General features: G+C 39.9%; 2 protein-coding genes across 2 annotated transcripts; both read left to right on the top strand.

Moving 5' to 3' along the window:
• Positions 1–7,401: 7,401 nt before the first annotated feature.
• LOC141279921 (SCAN domain-containing protein 3-like) lies at positions 7,402–8,817 on the top strand. Its single transcript, XM_073811491.1, has one exon. The coding sequence runs from the start codon at positions 7,402–7,404 to the stop codon at positions 8,815–8,817; it is 1,416 nt and encodes a 471-aa protein (XP_073667592.1).
• Positions 8,818–9,450: 633 nt separating this feature from the next.
• On the top strand, positions 9,451–14,493 carry LOC135738538 (trace amine-associated receptor 4-like). Its single transcript, XM_065256638.1, has 2 exons — positions 9,451–10,204; positions 14,228–14,493. Exons 1-2 carry the CDS (start codon positions 9,451–9,453, stop codon positions 14,491–14,493), a joined length of 1,020 nt encoding a protein of 339 aa, XP_065112710.1.
• Positions 14,494–14,738: the final 245 nt, after the last annotated feature.

The following is a 14,738-nucleotide window of genomic DNA, read 5'->3' as shown; positions in this document are numbered from 1 at the left end:
TGTTAGCTTATAAAATGCAGTTTCCACACCAGGAAATAAAACGTCACACAAAGATCATTAGATTGTTATCTAATTGGCTACACGTTCTGTCTATCATTATTTTCCATTAAGTCATTGGAGGAACGAGCGAGTCAGATGACGTCACAATATTTGACAGCGCTGTTTGATATTATGTATTATACTCCTGCCTACTTTTAGAAACAAAGTTTGACCGTGGGTTTATGTGTTTACCGGAACCTAAAGTGTAATCTCATATACAGTGTTACCACGCAAATAGTCCACAGATGGCATATTACATTCTATTACAAGATGTTCATGCAAAATTTGATGTAAACAACAGACAATATATCTATATTTCATGGATTACACGCATTTGTGGACAAAAATGGTCATTGGATGTATTCTATTAGACCGTTTTCATTGGTTATTCACACATCTGAAACAGACTGGATTCAACTTGCGAATGTTACTTCAACACAAAGGTAAGAAGTCACGTTCATATTTTGCATGTTGTCTTTTTGTTTTCACAAAATACTACATTTATGATGCTAGAGCAAAACAGAGACCATAAACTGATGCTAAAACCATAGACTTTTTAAACGATGTGAAGTAATGTTGATAGTATTAATGTTTGTAGACAGTAGGCTATATGGATATTGTTAGCAGTGTTAAAAAAAACTGACGTCATCCCGCACACAAACTAGTGCACGTCGAGAGGTTAAGAAATATAACTAGTTTGCCTCCCTATGCATGGGTTTCCGATGATTTCCTTCAGTTTCAATGCACTTTCAGCTTGCGCCACTGATGTGTCAGCAGAGTTCATACACAAGCACACGCACAGTCAGTCCGAGCAGTTTAAACAGTGAAAAAAATTCTGAGTACTGTTGCTAACTTTGTTGCTAGATTTACTAACTTTATAGACCCCCCAAGCTGTCCGAGTTGCATATGTCCATTAATTTTCAGACAAACACATTTTCGGATATTTTAGAAAATGTTTTAGATCTTTCAGTTAATTAAATGTGAAGTTACGGGTCCACGACCTTCAAGTCCAAAAAAAGTGCGTCCATCCATCACAAAATAAATCTAAACGGCTCCAGGATGATAAACAAAGGTCTTCTGAGGGTAATCCGCGCAGTGTTGTTGTAGAAATATCCATATTTAAAACTTTATTAACGAAAATAACTACCTTCCAGTAGCGCCTCAATCTCGCCATCACAATTTCTCGTTGGCCGTTTCTAAAATGGAGGGCTGCATCCTCGCATTTGTCTTATTTCAAAATATTATTAACTATAAAGTTTACTATTATACTTAATTAATCGTTGTTACTTAAATGTTGTAATATGCTTTTGACTTACGAATGCAATAATCAGTTAATTGAAATAAACCAGGCTTGGTGACGTATGCAGCTTGCATATGCGACCTCTGGAGGACGCAGCCTCCATTTTTATGTAAAAGCAGCAGATATGCCTTTCAGATAGTGATATGTGTGGAAAAAAATCTAATCTGAATCACGTATCACAGAGTCCGTGGCCAGCATTACACACTGCTCCGCCATGCTGCAGAAGCTAAACATTATCCAAAACTCCATTTCTCAGACGAGCGTAAAATTTGCGAGCTTGCATCCACTCTTCCTTCTCAAATACCTTGAAAATGTTGTCGTTTGCACAATTTCAAATCACCGGGACCGAAAAGATATTTGAAGAGTTGCCTACACACATTCGCTATTTGCTGCTTCTCAATGGTTTTCCAACTTTTTCTAGAGCAACTTTTTTACCAGCTCATTCATTGTACATGGGTCATGTGACATATGGAGTATTTATTTTGCATCTATTTAAAAGATTTTTCAGTGTAATTCTATTCAAAGTTTAATAATATTATCAATCATTTGTGCATCATGGGTTGGGGATGGCGCGATTTTTGTTGGGTTAGACCCATTTGATAGCGATGGGGGGGGGGGGTTGAGGCAGCTACGTGGAGCTACATAGAAAATATGTACTGAACAAGCCACTTTGAAATTTTTATGTTTTCATGAATACAAAGTTGACTGACCCTCCCCATAGACTAAAAAAAGTTTGGTTGATCCTCCCCTTAACAAAGAAAAAAGGACATGACCCTCCCCTACTTTCCTCCGGTGGACCCTTCCATATATACTGAATGGTCCCTTAAATAGATTTTTAGGTTTTATTGGATTTGTTGATTAAGCAAAAAATAATTGTCAGATTAATCAATTATCCCTAAACCCAAGTGTTAAAAGTGTTGCCAACCATTCAAAGGTGTGAAAAATTCTTGCCGAACATTCCAAAGCCTTCAAAAATACATTATAGTAGTATACATTGCAGTGATAAGTCTGTGAATTTCATAATAATTTTAGCAATCATAAGCCCCTTAAATCACTGTGTGAATATTTGAAAATCCAAGATTCCATCCAACATGGCTGCCTTCCTGCTTGGTGAAGTCAAACACAATCTGGTAAACTTGACTTAACGTGACGTGACGAGGACAATGATAATACGAAGTCCTGTGGATATGAACAACGTCCATTGCCCATAAAAACAGCATTCAAGATATTAAAAATTAAGTCCGAAGCGGTATTCGGGAAGTGTGGGTTTAGTGTGCATTGAGGGCACTGCACTTTGGCATTTCTTGTACTTTGCATTTGGTGACTTGTATTTTACTATCATATTTTTGCTTCTTGTATGCTGCAGCATGCATGGTTCATTGTTTAGAGCAATGTTTTGTAATGTTTTGCTAAAAGTCTTTTAGTTTTAAATAAAGACATTTCCCTTAAATATTTTGTTACTGTCACTGGTCGGGTGGACCACTAACGTCCCTCCCTAAGTACCACCCCGAAGAGGTCCCCAAAAGTAACCCAATGACCAAGCACACGAGAACAGATGAGTAAACTTAAGACAATCTTTATTTAAATTACTTAAAATATTGTTGGGAAGGGAAAAGGGGAATTTAAAATAGCTTGGTTCTGGTTTTCTATTTCTTGCAGGGGAGGAGAGGGCCAAGTGCCAGGGGTAAGGACACCCACGGAAAGGGGAAAGGGGGGACGGAGCTCCTTCGTCCGCTGGTCGGTATGCATTTCCTCCTGGGGATCCCTTGGTCCTCTGCCTTGTTTTTCATTGACACGTGGCGCCCTCCTCTTCACCTGGAGGCAGAAATGAAACACACAATGAGCAGATGGAAGGCTGAGAGCAACTACCTGCACCCCGTCAAGGGGTATGCTCTGTGATTCCAAGTAGGGCGTCCTTGTCTCTCCTCTGCCTCCTACAGGACACCGAGTCCGTATCTCCTTCCCCGTAGACTGGGGGTGAATGTCTCGCGGCGCAGGCTCCTGAGAAACAAGTGATTTAGCCAGGTGAATATTACCGTTAGTTCCGTCGTGAAAATAACTTGTTCCTCTGTTTCCCTCTTTCCACAGGATACTTGGGTGACGTCTCTCTGTCCGTGGACCCACAGTCTTCACAACTCGACCCGGAGGCCCCTACAGTCACAGGTAACAGACAGATTAGCGTGGTCTTATAACTCGACTACTAATGCTCTCCCCCAGTACTGGGCGTTCAATCCCAGAAGGACAGGGCTGATGGAGTAGGGATGACTTTGCGTGCCGTTTCAGGGTACTCCAGGCCGTCGCGGAGTTGCGCTGGGCTGGACTAACAAAGTTGTAAGGTAAGTATAACATTTGGCTCAATTCTGGTAATGCTCTGTGGTTCACTGGGCGTGCTGTACTGGACTTACAAGACTTTTAAGGTAAGTATAGCTTTTAGCTCGATTCTGGTAATACTCTGTGGTTCACTGGGCATGCTGTTCTGAATTTACAAGGCTTTTAAGGTAAGTATAGCTTTTAGCTCGATTCTGGTAATACTCTGTGGTTCACTGGGCGTGCTGTTCTGGACTGACAAGGATTTTAAGGTAAGTGTAGCTTTTCCATGGTCTTTTCCACAATACCTCACTCGCTGTACTCACTCACTTCCTTCGAACCTGGGCACACAGGCGGGGGGTTGTAGCTAGATAAATACACGATGGTGGTGCACCACAGCAGCTCACGGAACACCCACAGTGATTTGTTTGACCTAGAGGCGGGTATAGGCAACAGGAGACACGGCACAACACTGCAATACTTCAGGTGCACACACGTCAATAAAGCACACTCACCCACTGCAATCCACACTCTTTAGTGATTGGTAAGGCCAATACTTCCACACTAAGTGAAGTTCCATGTTGGGGAAACGTTGAGATCACTGCCACGGGCAGTGGTATAGGTGTCGCGAGTCCCCACGCAATGGTATGCGTGCCCTGCAATCCTCTGGCTCGCCCACCGGCTTCGTCCTCCACGGTGGGGCCACTAACCAATAACAACACTCCACACAAGAATTTAACCCTTGTATTGTGTTCGATTTTTGTGACGATTTTGATGGAGCGGGTCAAATTGACCCGCATTGGATTCAATGCAATTCCTTAAATATCACATTATGAAAAACAAGACGGAATTAGGTATGAACAAAACCATTTTAGTATCAGTCTTTGTCACACATTATAAACATTTAAAATTAAAAAGTATGATTTTAAAAAAATGCATTTAACCACAATTTTTTACATGTTTGTTTTAACAAATGTTGCACAAAAACTGTTGCAACATTTAACATTTTAAATTTTAATTCAACATGTTTTTTTTAACATACCTATGTTTAAGACATCCTAAATGAACTATTAAATATTGCTTTGAAATGAAATGAAGCTTTTCTTTTTCTAAATAGGCTCATCTTTTGTTCTTGAGGCTCATTGTACAAATTCAAGAAATCACTGTTTACATGATGTGCATACATCAAGCATGTGCTTTCTGACCTCTTGCATTTTACACAAATGATGCTTATTTTGGTGTCATGTTTTATGGGGCACAGCTAGCATCACCTGTATTCACCTCTGGATTTACTGTGGGTCTGAATTCATCAGCTATACATAGTATTTCATTTACATTGAAAATAGAAATGATAGTTTACATTTACTTTTCTGTGTCTGATGAAGTCTTTATCAGTACAAAAAAAGTGGGAAAAGCTCACTTTTCCCTTTCCAGGGTAGTAAAACACCAAAATATATGCAATAAATGTATTTAATTTGTGTCTGTACAGTTGCCTTGGAACAAACAAATATGGGTCAAATTGACCCGCGAACATCAAAATCGTACCAAAAATAATTATTTGTGCTTAAAAAACCCACTTCAAAACACATCAGTGTATCCTAACTTTGCATGCATGTTCATGGCCCTAAATGAGAAAAAGTGACAACATTTCTGGAAGAAAAATTTAACTTAAGTAGTATTTCATATAAATTGTAAATAGAAATTATAGCTCACTTTTACCATCTGTGTCTGTAAAAGTCTTTTTCAGTACTCAAAATAGGGAGGAAAAGCAATTTTACCCCCATTTTAGGGTAGGTAAACACCAATATAACAACAAACACTAAAAATATATATTTAATTTAGGTCTATACAGTTGCTTTGGCGCAAAACAAAATGCGGGTCAAATTGACCCGCGAACCTCAAAATCGTTACAAAATTATTTTGGTACACTTCAAAACATATCAGCATGTCTAAACTTTGCATGCATGTTCATGGCCATAAATGAGAAAAAGTCACAAAATTTCAAGAATAGAATCACAGGTTAACTGGTTTATCCGACAGCTTAAAAATCAAAACGGGTCAAATTGACCCGGAACATAATATGAGGGTTAATCTCCGTTTTCTCATGTCTTGATGAAAGTAAACAAACCACTTGTACTCAGTCTTCGTAAGGTTTGTCTCCCTTCCTCCGTGTCATTCTTTCTTTTCAAACAGCTCTCCAGAAGCCCAAAACACTACAGTATTTCCAAACAGAGATTGTCTCTCTATGCAGCCTTCAATATGACATGCACACACAGGTAAGTGTATATTCCTTCAAACGTAGCTTCTTCAAACCTGTTTCAATGGCTCATCCCCAAATACTTCGTCCAATTCAGCGAATCCTCTCCGTCGTTTCCGCCCGTTTGCTTTGTCTCTGTAACATACACACAGCCTCGCCCGCAGCGCCTCTTTCCAACCATCCACAAGCACCCTTCCTGTGTCTCACATGCTTCCTTTATACTCCTCACAGCGTGTAAACTGCCCAGTCAGCATTCGCCACCTCATCACACACACCTGTTGCGTATTACCTCTGATTTCGTTGCCCAGGGTTACCCGGAAGTGACAGGTGTTTGCATAAATCGGTCCGGGCGGAACTTTTCTTTAGTTCCGTCCTAAAAGTCACTTGTGACATTACCATTAAAAACATCAGCATTAAAGTATTAACCTACATTATTAACATTAATTCAATTTCATGTAGCAAGGGGGAGCAAGAAAAATGTATGATTTTCGCAACACATTTTTGAAGGATGCAAAAAAATCAGATTATTGTCACACAGTTCAGTTTTTTATTGTAATCTCATGAGTCACAATGTTGTTGTATCAGTTACGTATACAGCTGGGGAGGATGAGACCTAACTTGAACTGTATAAATGAACACATCTGAGCTATATCACGTTCATTTAGGAAATTACATTGAATAGACGTACTGTATTCATGTTTATGTTTCTTTAGATATTTCCCTTAACCATGTAGTAATTTCTAAAATGATTTGGTTTAAATTTGGGTTATATTTGTCTGTTTGTTTATAATTACAGAGGAAATCCTCTAAGACACCTATTCTTAACCATAGGGCCGCGGCCCACACTTGGGCCGCGAGCGCCACCTGGAGGGCCGCAAAAAACTTTAAGTTTTTCACCTGTGGGCCGTGAGGGCCGCGGGACCAAATAAGTTATCAATTGAAGCCACCAGAATGACCACTGTTATAAATGAGACAGTTACAATACACCATCCCACCGCTAGTGGCAGTAATGCCTCAGTGGTTTAACAAGCACTAATAACCAGAAGAAGACAGTCAACCGTAGCATGTAGCAAAAGTTATGGAGAAGTTTTTAAAGCGGAAAAGGAGAGACCAAAGTTGCGCGAACCCGCCTCAAAAGTCAAGATTTTGCCGCAAATACAATCCTGACTTCATTAAATACGGATTTGTGAATGGAGGTGACGAGGCAGAGCCGAGAGCCCAGTGTGTGGAGTGTGGGCTAATGCTATCCAACGAAGCACTGAAGCCTTCAAAACTAAAGCGGCATCTAGAAACCAAACATCCATCGCTTGTGGGAAAGTCGGTGGAATTTTTCAAGAGAAAAGAAAATGGGCTTCAGATGCAGAAAAGGTCTGTCGTGTAACTAACTGGAAATTCGAAATGCGCTTTGAAAGCCAGCTACCTCGTAGCCAGACGAGTGGCACAGACTAAGAAAGCATTCACAATAGCGGAGGAGTTGGTTTTACCTGCCGCTGTAGATATGTGCCGTGAGATGATCGGAGAGGCTGCTGCCAAAAAACTGCTAACCATCCCACTCTCAAACGACACTGTTAGTCACCGTATCACGGACATGGCCACAGACATACAGAATCAGTTGCTAGAAAGAATAAAAAGCAGCCCATTTTTCTCTTTACAACTAGACGAGTCAACTGACGTCACAAATGCCGCACTGCTACTGGTTTTTGTTCGCTATCGATGGGACAGTAGTTTGCACGAAGACATACTGTTTTGTGGAGAGCTACCCACACGGACTACGGCTCAGGAATGTTTCCGCTACATGGATAACTACTTCAAAGAGAACGGCTTAGACTGGCAGAACTGTGTTGGGGTGTGCAGCGATGGTGCAGCGTCAATGACAGGCAGGCATCACGGTGTCGTCAGGCAGATACTTGATCGTGCACCAGAAGCTAAATGGACACACTGTTTTCTTCACCGTGAAAGCCTTGCGGCAAAAAAAATGTCACCAGAGTTACACGAGGTGATGGATGTAAGTGTAAAAACCATAAACTTCATTAAAAATAATGCTGTGAACTCCAGATGTTTTGCCAAACTTTGTGAAGGCTTGGAAGCAGATCATGTCCAGCTGCTCTATCACAGTGAGGTGAGATGGCTCTCAAGAGGACTGGTCCTCATGCGTTTGTTTGAACTGAGGAATGAGGTCCTATCTTTTCTCACTGAGAGAAAATCTCCTTTTGCACATTATTATGCCAATGCACAGTTCACAGCTAAACTTGCCTACCTCTGTGACATTTTTTCACTGTTGAACCAGCTGAATGTCTCACTTCAAGGGAGAAATAGCAACATATTTTTTGTTGCAGATAAAGTTGAAGCTTTTAAGAGGAAACTTGCTTTGTGGATTAAGAGGACTCAGGAAAAAAGGATGGACATGTTTTCCCTTTTGTCTGACATTTTGGAAAACTCCCCCCAGGTGAAGATTAGTGACTTAGTCTCACAGCACCTCTCACAACTGGCAGTAAAATTTGATGACTACTTTCCTGAGGATCCCAGAGAGGGACACATGTGGATTGCGGACCCATTTTCTGTGGATCCCACTAAAAATGATGTTGCTTTGCCCTCACATCTGGAATCCCAGCTTCTGGAAGTAGCCACTGACAGTACTTTAAAATTGCAGTGGGGCAAACAGGATCTGGGCTCCTTCTGGATTGCTGTCTCAAAAGAGTACCCATGTCTAGCACTGAGGGCTGTGAAACTACTCCTCCCATTCACAACTACATACCTGTGTGAATCAGGATTCTCCATTGTGGCCACAACTAAGACCAAGGCCCGAAACAGACTCAAAGCAACACTGGAGGCTACTCTGAGAGTGAGCCTTTCCCCCATTCCACCCAGGTTGGATCTGATAATGTCTGTAAAGCAGGCCCAAGTGTCTCATTAAGAGGGGAACATAAATAGGGAGTTGTAGCTTGTTCATATTGGACTGTTGTGACTGTTATTGTTCATTTATAACCTATATGAAGAGCAACTTCAGGTTCAGTTTCAGGTTCTGCCATGCAAAAATGTAGTCTGCTGAAACAATTATTTTTTATTATTTTGCAGATTATAAAGCTATATTTTTTTCATTTGCACTTTATTTCAATTTTCATTTACAACTTATTTATTTAATTTGAAAAATATTATTTAGAATTTATTTATTTTAGCAACATATTTTATTGTTTTTATTTATTTTATTTACATTTTCTATTTTTTGTAAGTAAAATTTGTCAATTCTAACTGATTTTTGTGTTAATATGGCTGACATGAGCCTTTAAATTTGTTCTTGATACAGATTGATTTGTTCCATGAATTGTTGTGTGTTTGGCATCTTGTTGTATATGCAGGTTTGCATACACACGAATAATAAACAGCAAACTGCAAGTGGATTTCATTTATTTATTGAATACAAATCAAATCAAGGGTGAGATCAATAAACCAATGCAGTGCTAATATTTGAATGGGCCCTGGGCCACTTTGTACTGTAAAATTTGGGCCCCGACATCAAAAAGGTTAAGAACCCCTGCTCTAAGACGCAATGTCTTTCAATGAGACTGAGAATATTCTCCTGTGTTATCCTTTACATCCAGACTCTTGTCCTAGAGCTCATCGTCTCACTGTTGTTAAAGTGGCAATATACGCTTTCATTTCACTCATGATCCTCATGACAGTTTTTGGGAATCTTCTGATCATCATCTCCATCTCTCACTTCAAACAGCTTCAGTCTCCAACTCATCTGATCGTTCAGTCATTGGCTGTGTGTGACTGTCTGCTGGGTTCACTGGTGATGCCCTACAGTATGGTGCGATCTGTTGAGGGCTGCTGGTTTTTGGGAGATGTTATTTGTAAAGTTCATTCTAGCTTGGATGTAACCCTCTGTTTCTCTTCTTTAATACATCTTAGTTTAATATCTGTTGATAGATACTGGGCCATCTGTGACCCTCTGAAATACAAAATGAGGATCACAAACAACACTGTCACTGTATGCATCACCTTTACCTGGATCTTATCATTTGTGTACAGCTTTTCTGTTGTGTTTTCAGGGGTGTCTGCTGTTGGTCTGGAAGCTCTTATGTTACAGGTGTCTTGTTTTGGTGGCTGTGCTGTGTTTTTTAACAAAGAATGGGGATTAACTAGTGTTATCTTGTTATTTATTATTCCAGGAACTATAATGAGCTCTCTGTATATCATCATATTTAAAGTTGTGAAAAAACATGCAAAGGTTTTGTCAGAGAAAGTGTCTGTGACCACCACAGGTGTTAACAGTCAAAGCTCTGCACACAGAGAAAGAAAACCCACCAAACATGGAACGTCTGGGAGACATTCAGATCATGTCTGTATAACGTCCGTTAGTTCAGACCCACTTTTAAACGTCTGCTGGACGTGCAATAGAGGGTCAGTGTCTGGACGTCACTCTTGCACCCCTTTTGGATGTCTGTGAATGTACCAAAAAGGTTCAGTGTATGAACGTCAGACTATGACTCCTTATGGATGTCTGTGGACATGCAAACAGGGTCAGTGTCTGGACGTCACTCTTGCACCCCTCTTGAATGTCTGTGGACGTGCCAAAAAGGTTCAGTGTATGAACGTCAGACTACGACCCCTTATGGATGTCTGTGGACGTACAAAACAGGGTCATTGTCTGGACGTCACTCTTGCACCCTTCTTGGATGTCTGTGGACGTGCCAAAAAGGTTCAGTGTATGAACGTCAGACTATGACCCCTTATGGATGTCTGTGGACATGCAAAACAGGGTCAGTGTCTGGACGTCACTCTTGCACCCCTTTTGGATGTCTGCGGACGTGCCAAAAAGGTTCAGTATATGAACGTCAGACTATGACTCCTTATGGATGTCTCTGGACGTGCAAAACAGGGTCAGTGTCTGGACGTCACTCTTGCACCCCTCTTGAATGTCTGTGGACGTGCAAAAACGTTCAGTGTATAAACGTCAGACTATGACCCCTTATGGATGTCTGTGGACATGCAAAACAGGGTCAGTGTCTGGACGTCACTCTTGCACCCCTTTTGGATGTCTGCGGACGTGCCAAAAAGGTTCAGTATATGAACGTCAGACTATGACCCCTTATGGATGTCTGTGAACGTACCAAAAAGATTCAGTGTATGAACATCAGACTATGACCCCTTATGGATGTCTGTGGACGTGCAAAACAGGGTCAGTGTCTGGACGTCACTCTTGCACCCCTTTTGGATGTCTGTGAACGTACCAAAAAGATTCAGTGTATGAACATCAGACTATGACCCCTTATGGATGTCTGTGGACGTGCAAAACAGGGTCAGTGTCTGGACGTCACTCTTGCACCCCTTTTGGATGTCTGTGAACGTACCAAAAAGGTTTAGTGTATAAACGTCAGACTATGACTCCTTATGGATGTCTGTGGACATGCAAACCCACATGGAAAGAACCTATATGAGGATATGCACATATATGAAACCTGCAGCTTATATGCACATACAGTATATGCTGCATATACATGTAGGCAAAATTGAGGGTCATATATGTGCATATACGGGCCATATTGGTCTCATGTATTGCTTATAAATATCCACATATAAGCCCTATACATACAAGATATGTCTCCTATATTGCTCATGGCAGGATCTGTTCATTTTGTAGCTAATACCTCACATTGGCATTTGTCATACATGATGCCTAGTTCATATTTTCTATTATCTAGGCAATAACGAGGAACTAACTAAAAAAATATGTAAAAACTTATGTATGAGCAAACACGTGAAATTGGTATCACATAATTGGCATGTTATGGAATTTAAGCTATGATGTCTACACGTTTTCCTGAAACATTTACAAGGCCAATTATTTCTTGTATGAAGATAGTAGATGTCTATGGCTGTGCCAAAAATATTAAATATCTGAACACCTGACCAGAGACCGATATGAACTCATATGGAATTTTTTTTTATAAATCAAGAATTTATTGTCAAATAGTCTGGAGAACTACCTGCTATTTAAAATCAAGAAATCACATGAAATTGGCACATGTTTATATATATATATATATATATATATATTTTTTTTTTTTTTTTTGCATTTATTCATCATTTCTACATTTGTGTCCATATTAGTCCATTGTCTGTTGGCAAGCAAACCTCAGGACTGACATAAACTAACAGCAATGAAAGTATGAGAGCATGACACATGAAACGTGATAAAAATAAGGTTATTCCATCAAGTACATATTGTTCCTAAAATACATGTAAAAACATTATGTTGTTTATAAATGAATATGACACCAAACACCAAGGTTTTTTTTTGCTCATCCACTGTATTTTTTCTGCCTGCTTTAGCATAGAGCCTATCTTTAAATTCATATCCTTTCCCTTAAAAATAGCCACTTGTAAAACTGATTTTGGAACCAGTTGTACTTCCCACTACCTGTTGTTGTAGGTGTGGCTCTTATTACACTCAAGTCCAAATTTTGCCTCCCAGCTCCCCTTGGAACTTAATAGAACATCTTTTAAACGTTAGACAAAGACATTATGATTACTTCTTTTAGACTTGTTTTTGCTCAGTGGGTTCTCTGGACAAATGCAGATGACATTTCTGACTGCTACAGTCTGTCTGGAAGCTAAAGGGAAACAAAGTATTTTGCCTTCTTTTTTCGTTTCAGTTTTCTGCAAAGACATGTATAGAAAAACATATACTTTTTCTATGTACACAAAAGGCCTATTTCTCACAAATATTGTTCAGAAATCTGTGTAAATCTGTGTAAGTGAGCACTTCTCCTTTGACAAGATAATCCAACTCACAGGTGTGGCACATCAACATGCTGATTAGACAGCATGATTATTGCACAGGTGTGACTTAAGCTGGCCACAATAAAAGCCTTGGCTCTCCAGCACCTTGTTTCCAGCCGGGCTCTGTGTCGGTCTGGTTACATCTCAGGCTCTTCCGCCACCGTCTGCAGCTCTGTGTCCATCAGTCGGCACCCTGGTCTCCTCCATGATGGTTCCTTCCACTCCTCCATGGCTTCTCATGCTCGTGTGTTGCCTTGCTCAAGGCCCCATCCTGGACTGCATCTTTCTTCCTCCTCCTGGCAATCCATCTGCCTCCAGAACCTCCTCCTACTCTTCATTGCTCTCCACGGCGCAAGTTTGCAGGGATCGTCTGCTCTCGCTCACTGGACTACATTACCCATAATCATTTGCACCCCCTCAACCACCATCTTTAATTGTTTTATACACACACATGCTTACCATTGTCTTTATTCATTGTCGGTTCTTGTCTATGTTATGGGTATTTACCCATAGTCTGTCAAATAAAGTTCTGTTTAGTGTTACCTGTCATCGTCCTTATCCTTCTTACATACTGTGACCCATATTACAAAATGTCTCTGCCCACCTAAAGTTCTTGGATGGGTACATGTCAGCCAAGGGGATGGGTATTTAATATTTTAAAGCAGTAGGTGTGCACACGGTCAACATCCAGTAACTGAAAAAGTGTTGATGTCCAAACCCTTGTGTAGCATATTTGGTGATAAGACCATTTTGAACTGTTGCCTTAAGAAGTAAAATTGTACACCTGGTTTAAATGGAGGTCAACAGGGATGTCTGAAATTAAACATAATTAAAAATTGTATGAATGTCTTTTAGAGGTCTGCAACGACATCAAAAAACCCTGTAAGGATGTCACTTGGATTTCAATAATGAACATTTAAAAAACATCCTTTAAACGATGTCTTTTAAACGTTTAGCAAGCATGTCAGTAGGACATCTATTTTCAACACAAAAAAGACGTCTAGAAAAGACGTTGCAAAAACTTTCATTCTGGATACTCCATGGACTTCTTTTGAACGTTCAACAAACATGTCAGTAGGACGTCTAATTTCAACACAAAAAAGACGTCTAAAAAAGACATTAAATGAACGTTGTCTCTGGCTCCCCACTGGACGTCTTTTAAACATTCAACAAGCATGTCAGTAGGACGTCTAATTTCAACACAAAAAAGACGTCTAAAAAAGACGTTAAATGAACGTTGTCTCTGGCTTTCCAGTAGACGTCTTTTAAACATTCAACAAGTATGTCAGTAGGACGTCTAATTTCAACACAAAAAAGACGTCTAAAAAAGACGTTGAATGAACGTTGTCTCTGGCTCCCCACTGGACGTCTTTTAAATGTTCAACAAACATGTCAGTAGGACGTCTAATTTCAACACAAAAAAGACTTCTAAAAAAGACGTTGCAAAAACTTTCATTCTGGCTACTCAGTGGACGTCTTTTAAATGGTAGACAAAGACGTTATAATGACGTCTTCTGGACGTGTTTTTGTTTAGTGGGAAGCAGCTAAAACTCTGGCTCTTGTTATGGGCGTTTTCTTTCTCTGCTGGCTGCCCTTATCTTTTGTCAATGCTGTTGATCCTTTCTTTAATTTTGTGACCCCAGCTGATGTTTTTGAGGCTTTATGTTGGTTTGCATATTTTAACTCAACTTGTAATCCTTTGATCTATGGATTTTTTTATCCTCGCTTTCAGAAGGCCTTTAAGACTCTCATATCCACTTATATCTGTGGATTCAATCATTCACATAGTCTGACATTTGAATGAATACAGTTTCTGAAGATAAATATAACCACACTGTAAAAAAAATGCAGCATGAAGTTGAAACAACTTGGTTTTGCAAGTCAATTTAACTTACTAAGTTTTGACCTGTGAATAGTTGACATAACTTAAAACAAGTTAAAAAAGTAAAATAATAATAATAAGTTAAATTAGCATAAAAATATATGTTGATTTGACTGCATTTGCCTGCATTTGTTTACAGTGAGTGGCTAAATAAATAAAGCTGGTAG

This window comes from Paramisgurnus dabryanus, chromosome 12 (genome assembly GCF_030506205.2).
Source record: "Paramisgurnus dabryanus chromosome 12, PD_genome_1.1, whole genome shotgun sequence".
NCBI lineage: Eukaryota > Metazoa > Chordata > Actinopteri > Cypriniformes > Cobitidae > Paramisgurnus > Paramisgurnus dabryanus.
This window is presented reverse-complemented; position numbering and strand designations above follow the sequence as displayed.